This window comes from Rhodamnia argentea, chromosome 8 (assembly GCF_020921035.1).
Source record: "Rhodamnia argentea isolate NSW1041297 chromosome 8, ASM2092103v1, whole genome shotgun sequence".
Lineage (NCBI taxonomy): Eukaryota > Viridiplantae > Streptophyta > Magnoliopsida > Myrtales > Myrtaceae > Rhodamnia > Rhodamnia argentea.
Window position 1 is genome coordinate 621,155 of NC_063157.1, and position 22,713 is coordinate 643,867.

The window sequence follows — 22,713 nt, forward strand, 5'->3', positions numbered from 1 at the left end:
TGTAAAAGAATTTGATTGGGAAATTAGCTATAAATTATCCAACGCCGGGAGTATGAAATATTTTTTCAGACCAAATGATAGATCTCATAATTATCCCATACCATGTAGGGGGAGTCAGGAGCTACTTTTCCTACATAAAAAGTTATAGATCATACATACAAGTTGTAAATTAATTGTATCCGAAAAAGCATACCACATCGGTATTTTGGCATCACTCGATATGAACTTAGGCAACGTTTGTTTTATCGAAAATGAATAATTTGAAAAATATTTTTTTGAAAAATAATTGCATGTATCTCTTATTTTTCATTGCTAATAACAATTTATATCTTAACATTTGCATAAATAATGCAAAATATTTTTTCTTCATTTATTTTTATAATTGATTATTTTTTAAAAAATAATTTTCAAATCACACATTTTTCGTTTAACAAACGGATAATTCGATAGTTTTAAGATATAATTTGCACGTACAAATTTTTCATTTATGTGAAGTAGTCGGTAGAGATAAGAAGTGACTTGCGACCGGCCGGGGGAAAATGGCGGCAATTTTGCAAGTAAAAAAAAAAGAAAAGTATAAACTTGCCGCAATTAGAAAAGAAAAGAAGAGAAATAAGAAAACCCAAAAAATAAGCGATGAATTGAGGAAGAAGCGAACGGGGCCAATTGCCGTTGGGGATCAGGCGACCTGTCTCCGTCTCTCGCGCGGCCAAGTCCCGGAGCCAAATCGAGACCCGCAACAAAAACCTCCGATTACCGCCGTTCACATCGCCTACGAGAATCAGAGCAAAGTTCCAGGATCATCGATCCAACACGAAGAATTCTCGTTGCGTCCGTCCGTCCGTCGCCTTCTCCGATTCCATTTGGCGATAAGTTTAGTTCAGCTGTTCGATTCATGGATGTGCCGAGCTCATGGGACGCCCTCCGCAAGCAGGTTCTAATTTCGTTCCTTGTTGACGGAGCTGATGATTTCTTTTTAACGGTTGAGTGGGTGAATCGTTTGTTGACTTGCTGGAGATCCTCTCAGTTAGGCCTTGGTTTTGCTTGATTTAGGATTTCATTTGGCTGGAATGTGGTTTTGTTATCTCTGACGTCTGATCTACGAGAAGTCTAGGATGTGTGGCGGAGTTAATTTTATCGATATTAGTTGATTAAGGGTGATTGTTCGATCTGGTGAGTACTGCGCTAAATTGACTCTGGAAATTCAGAATCTTTGTTCCTCGAGTATTTGACACTCCAGATCTTTTGCATGTGAAGTCCATAAAGCTGGATTTTATCACTCTTTCAGAGTTGGTGGTGCTTTCATCTTGACATCGTCGATTGTGCTTTACAAGAGACGTCTCAAGTGCAAAGTTGTTTTTCGCGGTTTTCCTTTTCCTAAGCCAAGGACTACGGCAATGTTGGATATGTGTGCGCGGCCACAGAGATTTAGGAGTGTTTGAATTTGTAATCCAGATGTTCTGCGGCTGTTTGTGAGTTATAATGACAATTACTACAAATGCTAACGAGCGGAGCATGCCTTTTCCTCGAGCATCCTAACCATTTATAATTTCCTTAGAATCAGTATGGTTTTCAGAGTGACTCAATGATAGTTCATGGATCTTATTTGTCCTGTCTCATCATGATTCTAATCAATATCACCGCAGCATGTATCTTTCGCTTCTAATGTCTCTTGATCTTTTGAGTGTAGGCAAGAAATCTCGAAGCTCAGTTGGACGAGCAGATGAATTCATATAGGAGGATTGTCTCTGCAAAGGCTTCTTCTAAAGCTGATGCAACAGAGACAGATGTTGAAACTGGGATAGATCGACTACTGAAACAGCTTGAACAAGTAAATATACAAATGCAAGCTTGGGTATCATCTGGAGGATCGGAGATGGTTTCTCATACTTTGACACGGCATCAAGAAATTCTACAAGATCTTACGCAGGTATTTGGCACTGATATTGGTTAATAAGGCCATTGTTTCGAGATTTGATTTGGCCTAAGCACCAAATGATACTTCAAAGTACAGCTAACTTGAGATCTTTGAGTCTTAGCTGTGTGTTTGGTCACTCATCAGAAAATGAGACTGGACAGGATAAAATAGGACTGTATAAGAACTTTTCTTGATCTCTCATATATTCTAGTCTCATCCTAGTAGAACAATAAAAAATCAGGGATTCAAAGATATCATGCCCTATGATATTTCACCGATTGGCGTGCGTATGATAAGTCCCGAGCCAACTAATTAAGACATTAATTGCAAAATGCAAGCGTTTTCAAAAGTAGTTCAATCTTAGGAAATGATTGATTTATAGGGAAAGTTTTTATCTGTGCAAACCATCAAAATTGGCAGATGGACTGCCCATTCCTCTCTTGATTCAAATTTACTTCATGAAGGTCACTAAACATTATTCATAAATCATGCTAACTTCAATTGGTTGCATACTGGCGGCAGAGGAATCATTATCATTCTCGTTGTACCACAAATACTGGAGCTAGCTCTGCATCCTGAATTCTTGTCCTTTAGAGAAAAACTAACTACATAGCCTTCTACTATTAAGTGGCGTCGATTTCATTTTGCGTGGTTTTTTAGCACATTGTCTATGTGATCTAAATAGTCTATGTTTTTTCTTCATGTTTCCACCGTCTTAGGTCTTTCCTTTCCCTTTTCACTTGCACACTCACCAAACTTGCCAATCAAAAGACCTGCAGATTACCATGAGTTGCTGATCTTTTTATCACATGTGTCCTTTCAAAAGAGAACTTTTTCTTCTGGTGCCCCTTGACTCTGGCAGTGGCCTCAACTCCATTCTCGTTGTACATAATTTACTTCCACTTGCCTACCTGCAAACTGCAATTCTTCCCTACTTTCAGATTATCATACATGTGAGCATCTTCAGTTTAATAAATATTTTGTACTGCATTTTGCTCTTTACTTTGCTGTTACTCTTGCGTGCAGGGGAATATTTTCTTGCTAGGTTCCTAGTAACTGTAACTGTAACTGAAATATTCTTGTTATGGTCAGGTGGCTGTGTAATATGTCAAACTGAGCAAAGTAATTTCTTTTAGGGGGATATTATAAGCTGGACAGTTTAACGCAGTTATCCTTCATATTTCTATTGGCAATCTAGTGAATTGGAATGCTAATTAGGGAAAGCAAAGGTCACTTATACTTAGAGATGCTCAAGTTAATGAAGATTAGAAGACATGACTTTATCTTTTCTTAAAAGGGCACGACTTTGTCACCTCGAGTCTCTCTGTTCAACTGAAATACCTCCTTTCTTGATCCTATTTCTTCCACTTTAACTGATCAAAAGATAAAAGTAGCGTCTTTCACTTTCCTTCACATGCTCTCTCTCTCAAAATATTGGTTGCTCTATGTAAGAAGGGGAATCTGTTCCTATTTCTTGGGGACATGGAATGTTATTTATCAAATTTGCTGGTATGGATGGGATCTTTATCTTTCCATGACTAACTCTCTTTTGGGTTATATTCTCACTATTCATTTGGGTTTTGAGGAAACTTCTCCCTTAAACTTCTAGTTCTATGCCTCATAGAATTGGCTGAATTACCTTAATTTACATCACTGCAGGAGTTCTATCGACTTCGATCCAGCCTAAGAGCTAAACAAGAGCATGCCTCACTCCTTGAGGATTTTAGGGAGTTTGATAGGACAAGGCTGGACTTGGAAGATGGCCACGGTTCACCAGAGCAAGCCCTTCTTAAGGAGCGTGCAACCATTGGAAGAAGCACAGGACAGGTATGCACTATTGGCTTTTAAAATCATGGTATAACAATTTGCTTATTGCCGGTGAAAATAAAGATAAACTATGACGCAGAGTGTGCCAGTAGTGAGGTTATTGTTTGTTTTGGTTGTTGAGGTGCCACATGTAGTTTTGTTCATTCTATAGGGTGTTGACGTTTCGGTATTAGGTTACAACAATAACAGCTTGGCATGGCTATTATATACATCCCATGTGTATTATCAGCAACTCCCAATTTCGTGGGCATTTCACTGTTTACTATTTTGTTTTTGTCATAACCTGCGGTTGTTATGGAGATACCTTGATATATTCTACTGGAATCTTCTCAGTTGGCATGGTATCAGCTTCAATCATGGTTCTCTATATTTTTTGCTTTTGCAATGTTGGCTAGAATCTGAACACGTCCCAGTTTCTTTAGTATCAATTTTTAGCTACATCTGCTCTTTCACCACTTGGGCTTCCTTAACGACAAATAGCGTGATGGTTGTCCACATATTCTTTTGTGATCAGTGATCAGTTCGGTGTGGTGTGGGAATGCCAATTTCTACCTCACTATAAAAATGTAGGTTTGGACTTAGGTTCTTTGTATGGATGAATATCTTGGCAAAATGAAAAGCCTTAGTTTATTTGTTGGACCAGCTTATTGAACACGTTCCTCTGCTGCAGATGGATAATGTCATATCTCAAGCACATGCGACACTTGGTGCCCTTGTTTTGCAACGTTCCACTTTCGGGGGCATCAATTCAAAACTTAGCAATGTTAGCAGCCGCCTCCCATCGGTACGTGATTATTTCGTTTATAAAATTTTGTGGAACACGACCAAATGTTTTAAAACTGTAAGTTGATAGATGAATGGATGGATTACATTTAAACGCTCTAAATACTTTCTCTGACGCATAGGCTGGACTTTGACCTTAGACTAAAGGATGTGTAATGAGGAGGCAAATACGAGATCTGGAATGATAGAACTCATGACCTCCTGCTATGATAATGTGAGGTTATATGAGACTACAACCAACTGCTCTAAATGCTTAAACTGATAGGTGAACGCATAATTTAATAATTAATTATGCTACATCAGTATACATATTAGGGATAACACGTTTGGGGACTTGAAAGAATGGTTGCATGAAGCCACAAAATGTCATAGTGATGGCATAATGTAAAAAGCTATGAGTGCCTTCGATTAAGTTTTCTCCTGGTATTCTCTTTTAAGCAAAACAAGATGTCAGGGATACTGATATTGAAAGGGTAAACATGATGGGAAGCAAAATCCCTGTAAATAATAGATCAAGTATGAAGGACGGATGGCTCTATGTTTTCTTAGCTCACATGTAATTTCAACACTCGTTGTATAAACTGATGTAATTTTCTCTGATATGTTGCTGCAGGTTAATCAAATTCTCTCGGCAATAAAGAGGAAAAAGTCTATGGATACGATCATACTCTCTCTTGTTGCTTCCGTTTGCACATTTCTCATTTTCATATATTGGCTGAGCAAGTAACGGTGCCATTTTTAGCATTTCTAGTGGGTTGCCAGTATGGGCCAATTTCTCGATATTTTGTAATTAGTTTTTCTGTAGAATGCCTCAACTGTCTTTCTATACCTTTTCTTTATCCTCCAAATGGATGCTGTATCTGCATTTTACTGTTTATAAAGATAATACCAGATGCACTTCAAGGCTTTTGGGTCCACCATTATCTTTGTAGAGCTTTCGAACTCATTCTCCATTACCCATTGCTTGAAGAGAATATTGTGATAATGCCATAATGGTGTTGAGGCAATCCCAACGGTGACCAACAACTGGGTAAACCTACAGCGCTTCTGTTTAGTCATTTACCTGCCTTTGCCTGGGGAATGTTTTTTCGTTGCAAGGCTACAGGGCATATGAAATCCAATGTTTGTTATGAGGGATATTCATGATGATACGCTTTATGAGCAGTGTGGCATAGCACGTGTGTATACTCCCACTATTGAGTTCGAACTATGTTTTTCTCAAATGTTCTGAGTTTGATCTGGATTTTGAGTTTCGTATATTGAGGGTGAATTAGTGGTAGGGATGATGTTGTCACTGCAATAAATTTTTTCCAGCTATGAGGATTTTATTTCTATTTACAACTTTGAAATTGATTGTCCTCACTGGTAAATCAAATGAAAATTGACGTCACACTCGAGCTTGTTTAGATTATTCACTTGAATACCTGTGATGACCATGTGGAAAGAAAAACTTTCCTTCCACTAAAACGAGTGAAGTAGAATTGTTCTCCAAGTCAGCCATCAAGTGGGGCTGAAACCTGAAAGCGGAGAAGCTAAGAAGATACCTGTACAACTACATCTGTATTTGCTGCAACCTGAAAGCGAAGAAGCTAAGAAGATACCTATACAACTACATCTGTATTTAATGACTGAGCCAAAAAGTGACCGACTCTTAGGACCACTTCTCCAAGACATTAAGCTGGCCAAGGTCCACTCATCTCGCAAGGAAGAGGCAGGGGAGGGGGGATGCGGGGATAACATAATGCGCCCGCAACCCTTTAGAGAGAAGAGTTCCATGTACATTGGGTTAGTGCCTGATTTTCAAATCTGAAAGGGACAATACTTTTTGCTTGGGGACATTTACTTTTACTGATCCTCTCCTTTTCATTACGTCGCGAAAATGATATGTTCAATACGATTGGCTAGGGAGTACAATTATTTGACGAGTTTGTCAACGGCATGCCTAATTTGAAGGTCTCAATCTTAGGGCATTGTGTTACACTTCTACTGTCCATCTGTTCTAGATAATCCAGGGAAACGAATCAAGAGAGAGGGAATGACATTTTCTGATCATAGAACTGCAATTTCAATAGTCTAAACAAAGTTTTAGTTGTAGGCTTCTAGTTATGAAGATTACGATATTTCAGTCTCTCTGCCCTTACAGAACCTTAAAAGCATGAGGGTAGGTGTTATAATGAGATGGGGTTTCATTTCTCTCAGGTGCTAAGGAGGAGACAAATTGTCACCACTTCGGTTGGATAAGGTTGAAGTTCCTGTAACTTTAAAACTATTTGACAAACTTTAAATATACAAAATGAACGGACAGAGAAATCTAGAGAGATACCCCGGCCCAATTTGATTGGACAAGGCAGACTTAACGTCACCTAACAAAGGAATCATGTCTAACATATGTGCAGGAGAAGATCAAACGGTTGAAAAGCAAGTGCTTTTACAACCAGTTAAGACTGTTATGCATGCCCATCATTCACTCTTTCCTGACTAACATGCGAAGGACGGCAATCCAGGAGCATATCAAGGGCCCTTTCCATCAACTCCTCCATCCACCTGTCTGCCACTTGTTTGTGAGCTAAATCTTTCGCCACCGCGAGACGACAAACGAATCTTCTGTTCCCATGTGGATTGAATTGGACTTTTCATTTGTGCACATGAAGTTTTTGATTGGGAACCACCCCCACAAGTTTGACTGTTAGTGTTGGCAATAGAGACAAAAGTTTAGAAGAGAGGGATTTGTACTTCCAGTTTTCCTTTCAATCAAGATTCAAGGTCTGAAGGCCAATGGAGCACCAGTTTACTTCGAGAAAGATGCCCCAAGTTGAAGTGATGTTAGGGTCGTAGGAGTCATATTTAGGTGTTTGTCAAAATCAGGTCATGTTGGTCTGAAAAAATCACACAAAGTAGGCTGAGCTCTACACCTGTTCACACTTGACAGATACCTATTTCTCTACCGTGCTTCTAGGTCATAGCTTGCCAATTTACCGTACAGCATATTATTTATGTGAGGTGCCCAGTAATTGCAAGACAAACTATGACTACGAGCTTAAGTTACTTTACGATTTTGATAGTGCTACTGAATTTAGCATGTCCATGGAATTCAATGAAGATGATGCTCAAACTTTTCATGTGATCTTAGGTGTCTTTGCTCCTATTTACTAGATGCAAACTACCCAATGCGAGAGGGGAAAAAAAAATCATATTCAAGCCGCCATGTAATTTGGTCGAGTTCGATGTATGAGAGTCCATAGAGTAACCTTAGTCTAAGCACACTTTGACGGCCATCTCACTGGACTCTGGTTATTTATTGCATCCTAGTCCCTCTGCTGTTTCCTATGTTCTTGAGTAATAAGATCTACTTGGACATGATCTATCTGCAGATAATGGATATTTGTATCTTTAGATCATCGGTATAGACGCTCGCTGCAACTTGATGGATGAAATTGAGATGGTTTATCTGAAGAACCCTTGAACACTAACTAGTTACCATGGTAGCTACAGAGAAGCACTTTGATGGGCAACATCATCTATGTAGAATTCTGGCATTCCCACTCCATCTACCTGTATTTGTCTTCTTGCAAAGCTGTGGCCTACAGACTTAAAATCCAACACAGACAAAAGCGACCGCTTTCTGTCACACTATCATTAGACACGCAGAGAGGACGCATACCGAAAAAGAGTTGCCTGTACAACCCGTGTTTCCAACTCTAAATTTTTCCATCCAATGTCTGTGAATTGATTCCCAAGGAACCTCTTAAGATGGGAAAGAAAGGCAGAGGTTTGTATTTAACCATCATTTCTGCTAGCTCGCAGAGGATTAGATGTTGACTAAGATTTATAGCAGATTCTTAGGAATGGAAAAGGAGAAATATGTAGCCTCCACCTTTCAATGTGGGAGCTTGCCTAACAATGTGCACTGATCTTTACAAATATATGTCACTTCTATTGTTTTCCTGCTTTAGTCGAACTTGAAATAGAAGATTCCCATGAAATGATGCAATGGCAATTTAACAAAAGATTAAGGTTAAAGGAACTCAGTTTAGCTAAGGCTGGTTAGGACGAGAACCCCGTTCGGTTGGTTTCTCGGATGGCACATCGCAAGCAGCTGATGCGATCTTTTATTGTCAATTTGATTTAACCTTTTCAAAGATCATCCGGTGCAATAACGAGGATATCATTGTTCTGCTCTCGGGGTCTATAATCTGCAATTGTAAAGCAACAACCATAAATAAATAAATAAATAAAACCCTAATCAGAAGCTTGACAAGCAAAATTTTTAGAACTAATTAGTTGCTCAATGCGCATCATCCCACCCAAAGGCAAGAGGATGCACATGAATAGAAGCCCAAGGCCGTCTATGGGTAAATCCTGGCTGCACTCTTGGCGGCGGCTAGAAAGGATCGCTAGACCAGCGGCCAGACCAACAATGAATGTATAATGATGGTGATTCCACACCAGGCTCAATACAAAAAATAATTGAAGAAATAAAATGATGACACTATCTTGGTGCACAAGTCGTCCATGTTAATTATTCCAGGAGCAACGACACCTATTTTAAACTATATTTGCTTAGGCACCCACTAAGTTCTAGTGTGCACTGAATACTATAGTGCAAAGTATGGACAAGGGATTGCTCCTACAATGAATGAACTCTTACACAAGATAAGGACATGACCTTTTCTGTGAAGATATTGCATATCCTTCATTTGGGTGCCAAACTTTACAAAGCCACATCTTTTTTTTAAGATGAGTCCATTCCAACCCTCACATAACTCCAAAAACGGAAAAGGCGGATATATTCGGTCTTGGATTGAAATTTGATGACACAGCCACAGACATTCACAGAAGAGGAGCGTGAAACACAAACGCAAGAATGGCAAGAAGACAGGAGTTTGAGGCAAAGAGAAGAATAAAAGTACACGTTCTTAGCTAATACAAGGATATGGGTGCAAGATATTGCTCATGAGTTTCAATCAAGAGTCTGCAACACCTCTCTCTCTCTCTTCCAAAACTGTCCTAGTCCTAGTATCCTAGTCCTTCTATATTAAGACCTTGTAACTGCAAAACAGGACCAGTTCCTTCCATACATAGCCCAGAGCCTTTATTACTGGCCCATCAATAAGCATTTGAATTTGAATATATTTTCTGTGCTACAAAAGGTTATCTCCATGGCACATAACTGGTAAGCTGCTTTTGCTAATTACCTCCACATCACTGTACCCTCCAAAGCGAGAGCAGGTCACTCAGAAAAAACCAACATCATCCTATCATCTGAAGCTTCTTCGCTTGTGAAAACCTTTTATCTTAAGCCATGGAGGGGATGCAGCAACTAGAGGAAGATCATCAGAAAGAGAGAGAAAGCAAGAATTCCGCTCTTATCCTGGATCTAAGCCTCTCTAGGAAAGATTCCTGTCACGGGTCGAATCCAGAACTGGATCTCATCCGAGGTTTCGACTCCGATTCACCTCGTAACTCTGAAGGCGCCCTGCAAGGTAGTGAAAACGAGCCAAGAGTGTTTTCATGCAACTATTGTCAGAGGAAATTTTACAGCTCTCAAGCACTCGGAGGCCACCAGAATGCGCACAAGCGAGAGCGGACACTAGCAAAGCGGCACCGAATCGGTGGCTTTGCTTATTCCAGCATGGCCTCCCTGCCTCTGCATGGCTCTTATAACAGATCTCTCGGCATTCAAGTGCATTCTATGATCCACAAGCCGTCTCACACTTATGGACAAGACTGGTGGACTCGGCAATCGCTGAATCAGCAGCCTGCAGTTGGAAGACTTGCGGTACAGGATTCTTTTCGTGTGGGAATAACCACCACAGGATCATCATCAAATTCCAGGATCGGCAGATTCGATGGAGTCAGGAAGCCTTCTGCTGCTGAGGGGATGGGAGGATTCTGGTGGGGCAGTTTGAATCATTTGGATACCAAATTAGATGAAGTGCAGAAAATTGATTTGTCCCTGAAACTCTGAGCTGCTTTCTATCTTCCTTTTTTCTCCTTTTTTTGCTTTGTCCAAGCGAAAGTACTGGCATTATCTTACTTCTTCTGGCAAAGTTAGTTCATTTTGTTTCAGTTTTATCATTCTGTACATGGTTTTCTATACTAATTTCTAGTACGCTTCTACTGTCTCCTATGAGATGGAAATCTGAGTTTCTGGGTCCAGAATTCAGTTTTCTTAGCAGTAGCTGATAGGAGTGAAAAAACACAAGAAGAAGAACTCAAACTTTTAACAGCTGCAGTACCTCTCACACAGTCACAATATTAAGAGATTTTCATGGGTTACCGCTAGCTGTAAAAACTGGTATAGACAACCAGTGCAAAGGGCACCTGTAAGCATTGCATTCCCCTATTAAAATTTGGGTTTCTCTCATGCTATCAAATAATGGAGGACACTAGCTGGAGTTTAAAAGGAGAGTGAGGGACAAAGGATAGAATGAGTCTTCCAAAACATGACAAGCAACAAAAAGTTTTTTCTTTTTTTTTTTATTAAGAGCAGAAAGCTCTTTTTCACTTACATTATTAGTTTCAGATGGACCTGATGGTCCACAATGGCAGGGGTGTAATCCGAAAGCATGTTCTTGTCATCTCTTGTTGTCATAAAACACTAAAAGCACAATGCTTTTCAAGAAAGTACAAATTAGAGGCGGATGGTCGTGATTTGTCTGAATAGCGTTGCAGATACCCACTTACAGTTGATTATGGACCATTTTGGTTGGTATGGCCATGTGAGATGGCGAAGAATGGCCCACAAAAGCTCTGCTATCACATCACTTCCCATACACAAACTTTGGGTAAAATCTGCATATTCATTTGATTTCTCACCTAATAAGATTTCTTGACTGTGGCCATCAAAGCAGGAGGCCCCTATCACACCCCAATGTGAACTAGTTATTATCTCTTCATTAGTCATAATGCAACTTGGATTTTCCACAATCAAGAGTTAATGTGACATAAACAGTCTCATCGTTATGACAGTTAATTATCCCTAGTAATCCGACAATAGTGAGGACTATGATTGAGTTAGATGCAAGTCATAATGGAAAGTTACAAGTCATGAATGCTCACCAAAGTTGGCATTTCAGGTGGAAAGTCCTCTTTCTTCTGTCAAAAATAGGAAACGAATTGTTTTGTAGTTAAAGCAAGAAACACCGAAAAAGTGCCCCAAGTAGGAAGATGTCTATGTTCAAAATGGAGTCATCATTGGCTGAGATTAGGTGGAAAGCCTTAATGCAGAAAATGGTCTTCACTTTTGTAATCTCATCATAATACGTGCAATGCATTCTGAGTTTCTTAAATTTCTTGAGGGAGACTAATAATTACACATCATATTTTATATTTCCATCAATCAGATTGCTTGACCATTCGATTGAATATCTCAAACATCTTAGATTATGCGAAAACAAATTGCACGCATGGTTTTCCCTCCCACATCTCCTTATTTCTGCTTTCAATTATCAACATTTCAGAGCATGCGTGAAGATTCAAACTCATAAATGGATCAAATGGATCATTTTGTAGGACTGGAAGCGCATATCGACCCATCAGACAGGCACGCGAAAGTCATCCGCAAGAGACCTGCTGCGCCTAACACTTAGCTACCCACTCATTCTGTGTAATTCGCCTATGGGTGATATAGACTCGACTTAATAGAACATTTGTAGCATTTGTCTTCTAGGAAGGTTTCTCTTCTAGAGACAGCAGAGGATTCAACTTCTTGACTTCACTCTAGTTTAAGGAAAGTCCAGCAAATTGGCACGCTTACTTTAATTGGCAGTACATTCCATTTAAAGAACGTTTGGCAAGTTTTGACAGCAGCCTCTTTTGTCTGACAAGAGGCGGCATGGCATGTTTATTGTTTACTGCAATCATGAAGCACCAGGCAGCAACTAGAATTTGCAAGGGTAACAAGAGACTAGAGTTATATATCACATTCAAATAGTAAGATTCTTCAGAACCTTGTAGATGTGCATATTGAACAATGCAGAATTAGGGAATTAGTCACTTGATAACAAGCACAAATAGAATTACAAGGAATCAAGATCCGTTCACAGAGGAGGTCACTTCGCTTATTCCTTCAATCCCAGTAGCCTCTCTCTGCTCACCATCATTGTTCCATAAATCACCAAAAAATATGAGGTTCCTTCAATGGCTTCAAAATTTACAAAGAAAACGAGACGGCCCATATTATACAAGAATACTAGCATTCCGCCTATTCAACCAGAAGGCTGTCCAATTATTCTCATCAAGTAAGTACAGAGGACGGATTATGGACAAGAATTCCAAAATTTAGCCCATGGCACACGATCAACTCTTGACAACGTAAGTATAGGCTGCCAAACTAAACAACTGCTCAGATCAATTAGGAAACTATCTTTGTAGGCATGTCAGTTCCCCTGTCTGTACTGTTGCTAAGCAACTTTTGGACATGGATTTCTGTTAGCCAGAACATAACTTGGGCATCTGTCTCCAAAAAAAAAAAGAAATGGTTCTTGGCAAAAGCATCATTCAAACTTAGCATCACCGAAATCTGATCCATTCTGGGTCTTAACTGGTCTGATCCTTTTGGGAAGAAACAGGACCCGAAGCTGAACTACCTCCCCCTTCTTTACCATCATTGCTTTTAAACACACGTTTTCCAGGTTCTGATTCTGCGGTGCTGGGCTTGGCTGACGATTGACTTTCTTTCTTCATTGCATCCTCCTGCTTTGCAGGAGAGCTGCCACCTGATTGTTTCTTTGCTTCAACAACTATATCTTTCACAGCCTCTTCCAGCTTGTCGAGTCTCACTTTTACCTCGGAAAGCTCCTTTTCTTCTGGAGTTTCCACTTCCATCTCTTTCAATTTCTTTTCTTCTTCCAGCTTCTTCTGCTCCAGTTCCTGAGTTGGTGATAAAAACAACATAATAAATCATAACCAGCACTCCACAAGAAAGAAAATGGTGAAACTAGAAAAGGGTACAGCAAGAATTAGGCATGTGAAAGAACAGATTCAACATGCAATACCCAAAAAAGACACAAACTATCCTCCTTTTTTACTTTTACAATTCAAACAGAAAGAAGCAAAATCAAAGTGTACATGCACGTCACAAATTGTCGACTGACAAGAACTGCGCTCTCATGTATCAGTGCTCACAGGATAAGTATGTAAAAGAGTGTGGCTTACAGCTTCCATTCTTCTCATTTCATATCGAGCATACTGAGCCACCAAGTAAACAGCTGTCACACAAACCATCTGCTTTAAGACAGGAGCACCAAACCAACAGGCAACATTGTAAATCTGAAATTCGATAGTTGGTAGACTCCGAAATACCCAGTGAAGGCATGCAGGCAAAGAAAAGCTGCACTAGATGGAAATCAATCCTGACCATGCAAAAAAGAAATATATAAGAAGAAGGTTCGACATTGATTGAGAAAAATAATAAAGAATTTGAAATATGATTAATATGAGGATTCATATAATATGCATTTCCAATTAGATCTCACATATGAGTCAAATTATATGTTGGCTGCAATAATAATGACAAGACCACAACCCGGGCATGTAACATGTTAAGAAAGAGCACCATAGTGTCTGGTGGAGTAATATAAGCGAGAACCCTAAAATCCTTATACATGAAATGGAACATCTCAAAGTAACCTACCCAAACTCCCTTTTCTTAGCGCGAGGACCAAACAAGATCTCAGCAGCAGTCACGAAATCCATCTTGTCCAACTGCTTGCAGGCCTCATTGTAAGTGCTGATGCTCGATTCAGCCTCTTCGCCATTGCTAGAATTGGTGATGGAGGTGCTGGATTTATCACCATTTTTACGAGTGGAGCTGCAATACGATCTCATCCCTTCAAATCTATATCTCCTGGCGAGATGAACCCAAGCTTTTCGGGCACCAAACATCACTAGCTATCCACTCACGCTTTGAGCTACATTCTGCAAAATCCATAGGCACTCTAATTTTATCACTTTCATCAAATTAGGCACACACGAGACATGCCGTTTGGTAAAGACAGACAAACGACATTGTCCGGAAAAACAAAAGAGGGCTGCGAATTTTGCTCTAAGTAGATTCAATAACTCTCTCCCTTCCAACATGTTAAATCGAAAGCTACATTGCCTTGCAACACGCGCATTAACAGAATCAGAATGAAGTTCAAATTCATGTCTCCAGCATTTCAACTGGTTTAGACCGTGGTTCGCGTTCTAAATCACTTGTCAAACCTTCGGAGAGCTACAAGACAACGTCGATAAGTTTTCTGAGCCTGTCGGATAAATCAACAACCATAAAAGTAAAACATTTCAGCACACGTGCACTGGAGGCTATTTCGTAACTATGTTTACCGCAACTTCAAAGACTAAAATCCGCTAATGCTCTCTATCAACAACGAAGGCCATCAAAACACGTCCTCGCCAAATCCGTCCCCATCTCAAAAGCGGAAAATGCTCGGAGGTTACCAAACATGAACGACGAATGTTGCTTCCAAGTCACCCAAAAACTACGCGGAAACAATGGCCGACATTGAAACCTACCAGATCGTCGCGGAGCAAGGTGGACAGCAAGATCGGCGGTGGTCGAGGGAAGCGAGTTCGAGGGGTCGCTGGGTGGTGGCGGTGGTAGGCGTTGGAGCCATGGGGGTTGGGGTGTGCTTAAAGTTGGGCTTGTGGTGGGCCAGACATTGCGGGGCTTCTAGTGGGCCAGAGATTATTGGGCCAGATTGACAAACGAAAGCCTTTTTTTTTTTTTTTTCTCTGGTCGACTGCATGCCTTCCTTACTTTGCTAGGATTGTTTGAATAGAGAAGATCAATTTGAGCTCAAGTTGATTTCAGGATATACCTTACATTACATGTGTAAAAATGTTTTTAATTAGGGATGGCCAGCGGACCGTGTTTGCCCCGTCCTACGCAGGCTCGTGTCTAGCACGACCCTTTTACTCTTGGGTTAATGCTCGAGCACCGGTTTAATAGGCCTAGGCTAGCCTAGGCTCAGACCTTTCTTTTTTAGGTCAAATTCACTAAAATATGAATCATTGGAAAATCTCAATTTGGATCTGTTAATGCCTAAAACTAACTTTTTGTCGTGGATTACGAATTCCAATACTCAAAGGCACAATTATCAAATGATGAATATGAAGTTACAAAATGCAAAATTGCATTAGAGAGATGAAACTCACGTATCTTGACTTTTGGAACCATCTAAACATCCTATTTTCACTTATTCCAAACCATTTATCCATATTGATAGAATTTTTGAAAACTCGTGAGTGAAAAATTAGCATCGTTGAGATTTCAATGGGGGCACACTATATATCGACATATGAATATGATCTATTTCTACTCATGCACCTCTAGGTTAGATCAATCTTCGACAATCGCATAAGTATAATCAAAACAACATATTGGATCGTTACATGTTCATTGAGTGATTGTCATACCAATCGATGCATTTTAAAAAGGTCGATGGGAAGTATCGAGGCGAATGCTTTAGTTTACGTCTTGAAAGATCATTAAGTACATCTAACAAGAATTTCCATTTTTAAAAACTAAGCGGCCAGTGAGAATCGAATTGAATTTGTTTTCATTTTTTCGGTCGATATATAATATTTGCGGTTTAAAGGCATGCGTGACAACAGTTCTATTTCCGGAACAGGTTTGGAATATAAACCTGTTTGGCGAAGCAATCTCATTTTTTTTATTTATTTTGGGAATAAATTTTTGGCCCGGAAATAAGTTTAGAATAAAAATGGAAAGCACACTTTTTTTTACTTTTCTATATCTGAAACAAAAACACAAATAATAATTTTTCCCATTGCTTACTCCCTTTCTGTTGTGTGCGATCTCTCTCTCGCGTCCCTCTGTTGCCAATCGCCATCCTCCAGTCGCCTCTCTCTTGTCCCCATTGCCATTTGCTGGTCGTTGTCCGCCACCGGTCTCCTCTCTCGCTTCGCTTGAGCCGATCTCCGAATCATAAAAATTTTATGTTGTTATTAAACGAATTTTTGTTTTGAAAATAGAAATTTTATTTTGTTGGCAAACGCATGTCCGCTCGTAAACTCGTCCGGAAAATACATAGACATATATATAATAAAGTTCGAGAAAATAATTGTTGTCATTCGCGTCCTATATATATCGCAAGGTTTACCAAAAAAAGAAAAAATATTAAAAGAGCGCGGCCTTATGTTATGGTTATTTTCATGACGACTGGATTTTCGGAGTGTTAGCTAATAGGGATGATGAAAAATTTATAATTTCGATCAAAGCCTCAATTTGACGCTAAACGAGCGTCGTCGTGACGACGCTACGCTCAAAAAACGCAAGCCAAAACCCAACGCCTATAAATAAGCGCAGCTCTCTATACCAGAACTTGAAATATTTTTCCCTCTTCTCAGAAGTTTCGCCGCGACGCTGCCACTGTGCTCGCGCTCTAGCCCCGACGCTGTGATGGCCACCTTCGGAGCAGCTCCTGCTGGGAACCACAACCCTAACAAGTCTTTCGAGGTACTCGTGCTTCATTGCTACGACTTTGAGTTTTTCCTGCACCGGTCGAATTTAGACGGGCGTTAAACCTGACGACGATGTTCGATCGGTTTCGAGCTGGAGAACTAGCGTGCTATCGTGCGTGCTTGCCGTGATCTTTTCGCGGCTCTTTTGGATGCTTGAATGAGTTCAGTTTAGCTCGGATCTCGCGGTGTTTTTGGATTCCTATTAGAGAGGGGCGTTTCTTAGCGTGCTGCAATTGGTAGATGTACGTTTGGTAGATTATGCGTTATACATGTGCGTTATCAGGAGGGGGAAGTAATCGAGTGCCTGCTTTTGGTGATTTGAATGTTGCTTTATGGATTTTTCAGTTAGTTCTGATTGGGCGGTTGGTTGTAGAGGTAGTTTGACGTTCTTGGCTAAGCTCTTTTAAATGTAACAATGTCAGGTGATTCAACCTCCCAGCGATTCCGTTTCGAGCCTCAGTTTCAGCCCAAGGGCCAACCACTTAGTTGCTACTTCGTGGGATAATCAGGTTTGCACAACTCTGTTTTTACTTGCTGAAACCTTACAGGCAAAAATCAATTGCCCTGTTCCAGCTTTTGGTTGACACCCATTTATGTTTTCCCGTTGCTGTCTTGAAAATCTTTGCAGGTGCGGTGCTGGGAACTTACGAGGAACGGGGCTTCGGTAACTAGCGTGCCCAAGGCATCAATATCACATGACCAACCGGTGATTGTCTAACTTTGGTTTGTTATTAAAATGATTTTTCTGAGTGTTGGTTTCCAAGCTAATATGTTTTTCTTATTAAAAGGGTCTGTCTGAGTTTTGTTTCCATGGGCTAATATGTTTTCTACGCTCTCTGGAAAATATCTCCATTCCTTTTAAAAGGTACTTTGTTCAGCTTGGAAGGATGATGGAACGACTGTCTTTTCTGGAGGCTGTGATAAGCAAGCAAAAATGTGGTCTTTAATGTCTGGAGGTCAGCCAGTGACAGTTGCCATGCACGATGCACCCATTAAAGAGATCGCTTGGATCCCAGAGATGAATGTATTAGTTACGGGAAGCTGGGACAAGACCTTGAAGTAAGAGTTGTTTTGCTTTTCGTTTGTACGCATGGCATAGGAGTATTTTATCACAATCCGTTGCACTTCATCTATCAATTTTGATTGATGTACATTAGGTGGTACAATTATCAGCGGTAGTGCCGCAATCAAATTTTTTCTCATAATTCCAACTTTTGTAATTCTAGCGTAGATCATAGTGCGTGGATAGAGCAGCACTATCTCATGACTAAGCCAATGCTGCATTACGTAGTTGCTTTGATATTCTAATTTTCTGCTGTTATAGTGTGAATATAATGTTGAGACTCGCATTGGCCATGCTCTTGTCTTTGTTGTATCAATTTGGAGATATAATTTCCTTGCATTAATTGCATGAAGATGTGTGCATATAATTATTCAAACAATGTACCATGAGGATAGGATTTGCAATGTTTCTTCCCTGTTGATCCATGATGTCTGCAGCCTGATGTTATTTTTTTGAGAAATTTGTTGATGCAACTTGTTTCAAGTACTAATAGAAATTTCTTTATATCGTTATGACTTGATTAAGGTACTGGGACACAAGGCAGTCAAATCCAGTACATACTCAACAGCTACCAGAACGCTGCCGTGCACTTACAGTGAGACATCCCCTGATGGTTGTTGCCACGGCAGATAGGCATCTTATTGTCTTTAATCTGCAGAATCCTCAGGTAAAACCTTCTTGATTCGTCATCTAACTAAATTGTTGTCATTTCTTTAATGTGTTTGTTTCCATGGAATATTACTTGGAATTGCAATTGTTAAACTCCATAAGTGGCCGCATCATGTGTTTTAAGCTACAGTTAACAATATTGGTCCCCTTTTTATGGTATATGGTTTTGATGTGCATGAGAAAGACATTGGATGCTTGTTTGCATGTTTTGCTAATTGTGTGCCCAGACATCATGTAACCTTAGCAAGCACTTTACGTGTCCACTAAAAGGGAAGAGCAATAGGATACTTTGCACATCCATTGTACTCGTACGCTGATACAGGTCTTGGTGATGGTTCTTGCTTATGTCGACCTTAGGCTTGAGATAATGGATATTAGGCGAAGTTTTCCTCCACTTGCTATACCTATTTCCCAGGGAGGCAAAAGCAACTAATGAAGTTAATCTGTTTATAGGGCTCTCGATTGAAGTACATCTACATTACTTAGCACATGACAACGTAATTTCACTCCTCACATAAGATGGCAGTTCTCTTTTTATACCAGGATTATTATTCATGATAATGGCCTTTTTACCTGTTGCTGCACTGTTCAACTTTTCTCTTATTTCTTTAATGGTCTGAATTTGCTAATGGCACTTATAAAACATTTACTTTTTCAAGAAAATATTGAAAGAAAAAGAAGTCATCTTTCATTCTTTTCTGACAATTGATAAATTTACCTCAATGTTCCAATACTACTGGAATGACGTTCAGGTTATCTGACTTTTACTATTGGAATTGATAACAGATTGAGTTCAAGAGAATTCCTTCACCCCTAAAGTACCAGACAAGATGTGTTGCAGCTTTCCCTGACCAGCAAGGTTTCCTGGTAAGTACTAGTTGCAGCTAGATTATCATGGCATGATGTGCATCATTTTCCGCTATTCCATTTGCTCAATAAAATACGACTTCCAGTGATGAGAATATGTACTTAGAGAGAATAAGCACACCATGGTTACACATGATGAGAATGAAACGATGGTCAATTGCTTCTAAACCTTCTATTGTGATGTAATTCAGTTTAAACCATGCTTGCTGTCCTTTTTCCATGATTAAGTATATTGGTCTTTGTCACTCAATGACATTTTCATATTGTTTGTCTCATACTACATTTTTATTGCGGTCCTTAACTTTTTGCTCCTTGTAATGGTAAAATTCTGTTAACTCTAGGTTGGATCCATCGAGGGGAGGGTTGGTGTTCATCACCTGGATGAATCCCAGAGCAGTAGAAACTTCACTTTTAAGTGTCATAGAGATACCACTGAGATTTATTCTGTCAACTCCTTGAATTTCCATCCAGTAAGTCAATCTTCTGTAATCCATAGGTGCAATCCCATCCAGACAGTCATTATTCACCCGGAGTCTTACTTTCTTCTTTCAGGTGCATCATACCTTTGCCACTGCTGGATCTGATGGTGCTTTTAACTTTTGGGACAAGGATAGCAAACAAAGACTTAAGGTCTCTCTCTCTCTCTCTCTATCTCTCTCTCTATATATATACATGTGTGTGTGTGTGTGTGTGTGTGTGTGAATCTGATGAGAGAAGGGTTGAGTTTGACGAGTATTGCTGTATCTCATTTTTTCCCTGAGTACGTCATAAGGACCATCAGCTGGTTAAATGATGTAAGATCCCAGATTGACATGGTTTAGGATATCATAGTATAAGGTTTTCAGCACCTTCATAAACGGGGAGTCCTTTTTGAGTGGTCTTAGGGCTCTCCACCTGTTTCTCGTGCTATCACTCAGGTTACACATAATATATAGAGTAGATCATCTTTATTCCCTTTCCATTTAGGCCTTAGAGAGACTTTGCTTATGTTAGAAATTACCGTGTTTGTAGAGTCTAAATGAAATAAAGCAAATCTCTGATGTTCATGATTTCCCTCTGAATCTCTCACTTCAAGGATGAAGGCATCAATTAAGTAATTTTCAAAAGCATAGAAAAAGTACTTAATGGTTGATGAAGCTCTCTTTTGGAATAGACTGGTAATTGTTTCAGAACTACTTTGGTGCGATTCTCATTCAGAACTACTTTGGTGCAATTCTCAGGCAATGTCAAGATGCAGCCAACCAATACCTTGTAGCGCCTTCAATAATGATGGCACATTATATGCATACTCGGTGAGTCTCTTTTCACCTTGTAGATAGATTCCTAGTCCATCATGTTTCTGTAATCATTTTATCTTCAGAAGAGAGATGCATAGTGAAGGAGGCAATCATACCACTTCCCCGCATGAATATATCAAGAGATGTTCTTATATGCATATGTGGAAATACATCCAACGTTTGATTGTGCTGAGAGAGATGTAATATACTTGGTATTTGCCAACTTCATCTCACGACATATCAATATAGACCAAAACTAGGGTAGATTCACTTCACTAGTCTAGTGTAGATTTACTTAACCTCATACACGACTCGTTTAACCACCACCCTCTCTTTCAGCTTTTTTATTGCGCACCCACTTTGCTTTAGAATGAGCTCAGGCTCATGGTGTTTCTGGTTATTTTCTTGGATGCCTATGATTGGACTTTCTCAATAGCCAAATCTTCTCATGTAAATTGTATCAAGGACAATTAGGGATCTGACTAGCACTGAAATCTGTGGTTCAACTTGCTTATAGGTCTGTTATGACTGGAGCAAGGGGGCAGAAAATCACAATCCTGCTACAGCAAAGACCTATATCTTCTTGCACTTACCACAGGTATTTTTATCTTCTTTTCCACTGTGTGCTCTTTTAGTAGAAGTGCCTGAATTGGGGGGAATACTCATACGTGGCTAAGTGCATCTTGATTGGATTGCAGGAATCAGAGGTCAAACCGAAGCCACGGGTTGGAACAACTAACAGGAAGTGAAGTTGTTGATTAGTTTCAAGTAGGAAGTTTTGGGGGACACTGGCAGTGAAGAAAACGGTTCTTTTCATTTATCAGAAATCGTAGGATAGGAATGGTCCGTCCCTCATTGTGGTTTTTGAAGTTATAGTAATCCATTGTCGATATGTTTTTTTTTTTTTTTTGTCATTTTCATTTAGCTGTAACATTTGCCGTCTCTGATAAGCCAAGTTGTATTCACCGGGGAGGACGGGAGGAGTGGCGCTTATGTCAGTATTGTTTTTGTCATGGCACTTATTTCAGTATTTTTTTTTTCGTGTCTATCACCTTGATGTTTGAAGAATGAATACATTTCCTACTTCTCGGGAACACAAACAATATTTTTACCAGTATCATCTGAAGTAAAAGTGTCTAGAGCACGACTTGTTCACCGTTGCTTGAATTATCCCTGAACTTCCCTTCTCAGCTAGTGGCAGATCATAACGTGTCCTTGACTACCTTGACTACTTTCAACGTGATCATAGTTAATAATATCCGTGAATGTGCAATGTGAACCATCATCAAGGAGCCAAGCTCGAGAAACTGTCGGGGACTCGAAAGGAGGTTGACGCTGTAAACAATGTCATGAGTCTCGAGCTCACCTGTTTTATTTTGGCTGTAGTTTCCCCGCATTGTTAGGAGAAGCTGTTCTATTTATAGGTCCCCGTAGATTGGGTTTTTGAGTTTCGATTGGTTAAAGCAGCATGCCAAGGGTACTGATTTTCAACTAATTTCACTGAGATTGGCTTGTAATTTGGAGTTTCGATTATGTGATTACGTTTGCTGTAAAACACAGCATTGAAGGTACGGGCAGTACTGTGGTTTCCTTGCTGGGCTGATCATGTGCGGCCTCGTTGTTATGGCCCATGTACGGTCTTGTCGCATATTTCTGGTTTTCTCCAATTCTTCCGCGGCTGCTTCCCATGACGCTTGAGGGTTGCAATCCTTTGTTGACCTTGGCTGGAAATAGAAAGCTTCACCTACCCATATAAGAACACGCTCGAGAAACCATCAGATTGAAGCTCGAAAGTGACTCGAAAGGTAGACATGATGCAA

General features: G+C 39.9%; 4 protein-coding genes across 5 annotated transcripts; 3 read left to right on the plus strand and 1 right to left on the minus strand.

Moving 5' to 3' along the window:
- Nucleotides 1-594: 594 nt before the first annotated feature.
- On the plus strand, nt 595-5,448 carry LOC115738081 (Golgi SNAP receptor complex member 1-1). Its single transcript, XM_030670583.2, has 5 exons — nt 595-934; nt 1,691-1,930; nt 3,578-3,745; nt 4,416-4,529; nt 5,142-5,448. The coding sequence occupies exons 1-5, from the start codon at nt 896-898 to the stop codon at nt 5,253-5,255; spliced, it is 675 nt and encodes a 224-aa protein (XP_030526443.1). The 5' UTR covers nt 595-895; the 3' UTR covers nt 5,256-5,448.
- Nucleotides 5,449-9,515: 4,067 nt separating this feature from the next.
- Nucleotides 9,516-10,869, plus strand: LOC115737979 (zinc finger protein 1-like). Its single transcript, XM_030670445.2, has one exon. It carries the CDS (start codon nt 9,831-9,833, stop codon nt 10,494-10,496), a length of 666 nt encoding a protein of 221 aa, XP_030526305.2. The 5' UTR covers nt 9,516-9,830; the 3' UTR covers nt 10,497-10,869.
- Nucleotides 10,870-12,644: 1,775 nt separating this feature from the next.
- LOC115737978 lies at nt 12,645-15,184 on the minus strand. Its single transcript, XM_030670444.2, has 5 exons — nt 15,047-15,184; nt 14,166-14,449; nt 13,835-13,884; nt 13,688-13,740; nt 12,645-13,402 (listed from the first exon to the last, which is right to left on the minus strand). Exons 2-5 carry the CDS (start codon nt 14,414-14,416, stop codon nt 13,070-13,072), a joined length of 687 nt encoding a protein of 228 aa, XP_030526304.2. The 5' UTR covers nt 14,417-14,449; nt 15,047-15,184; the 3' UTR covers nt 12,645-13,069.
- Nucleotides 15,185-16,842: 1,658 nt separating this feature from the next.
- LOC115737977 (protein RAE1) lies at nt 16,843-22,060 on the plus strand. Of its 2 annotated transcripts, XM_030670441.2 has the most exons (11): nt 16,849-17,012; nt 17,440-17,526; nt 17,646-17,723; nt 17,883-18,076; nt 18,606-18,747; nt 19,536-19,616; nt 19,958-20,086; nt 20,169-20,246; nt 20,837-20,908; nt 21,411-21,491; nt 21,592-22,060. In XM_030670441.2, exons 1-11 carry the CDS (start codon nt 16,956-16,958, stop codon nt 21,640-21,642), a joined length of 1,050 nt encoding a protein of 349 aa, XP_030526301.1. In that variant the 5' UTR covers nt 16,849-16,955; the 3' UTR covers nt 21,643-22,060. The 2 variants fall into 2 exon arrangements, with proteins under 2 accessions (XP_030526302.1, XP_030526301.1); XM_030670442.2 differs by lacking the exons at nt 20,837-20,908; nt 21,411-21,491; nt 21,592-22,060 and adding an exon at nt 20,329-20,444 and having other exon boundaries at nt 16,843-17,012; nt 20,169-20,296.
- Nucleotides 22,061-22,713: the final 653 nt, after the last annotated feature.

Coding starts and splice junctions, on each gene's coding strand:
- LOC115738081 (XM_030670583.2), top strand. CDS start 896: ATGGATGTGCCGAGCTCATGGGACGCCCTCCGCAAGCAG. Junction 3,746..4,415: donor TTGGAAGAAGCACAGGACAG/GTATGCACTATT, acceptor CCTCTGCTGCAG/ATGGATAATGTCATATCTCA. Junction 4,530..5,141: donor TTAGCAGCCGCCTCCCATCG/GTACGTGATTAT, acceptor ATGTTGCTGCAG/GTTAATCAAATTCTCTCGGC.
- LOC115737979 (XM_030670445.2), top strand. CDS start 9,831: ATGGAGGGGATGCAGCAACTAGAGGAAGATCATCAGAAAGAGAGAGAA.
- LOC115737978 (XM_030670444.2), bottom strand. CDS start 14,416: ATGTTTGGTGCCCGAAAAGCTTGGGTTCATCTCGCCAGGAGATATAGA. Junction 13,885..14,165: donor GCTAAGAAAAGGGAGTTTGG/GTAGGTTACTTT, acceptor TTGCATGGTCAG/GATTGATTTCCATCTAGTGC. Junction 13,741..13,834: donor TGCCTGCATGCCTTCACTGG/GTATTTCGGAGT, acceptor TTTGTGTGACAG/CTGTTTACTTGGTGGCTCAG.
- LOC115737977 (XM_030670441.2), top strand. CDS start 16,956: ATGGCCACCTTCGGAGCAGCTCCTGCTGGGAACCACAACCCTAACAAG. Junction 18,077..18,605: donor AGCTGGGACAAGACCTTGAA/GTAAGAGTTGTT, acceptor GACTTGATTAAG/GTACTGGGACACAAGGCAGT. Junction 20,087..20,168: donor ACTCCTTGAATTTCCATCCA/GTAAGTCAATCT, acceptor TTCTTCTTTCAG/GTGCATCATACCTTTGCCAC.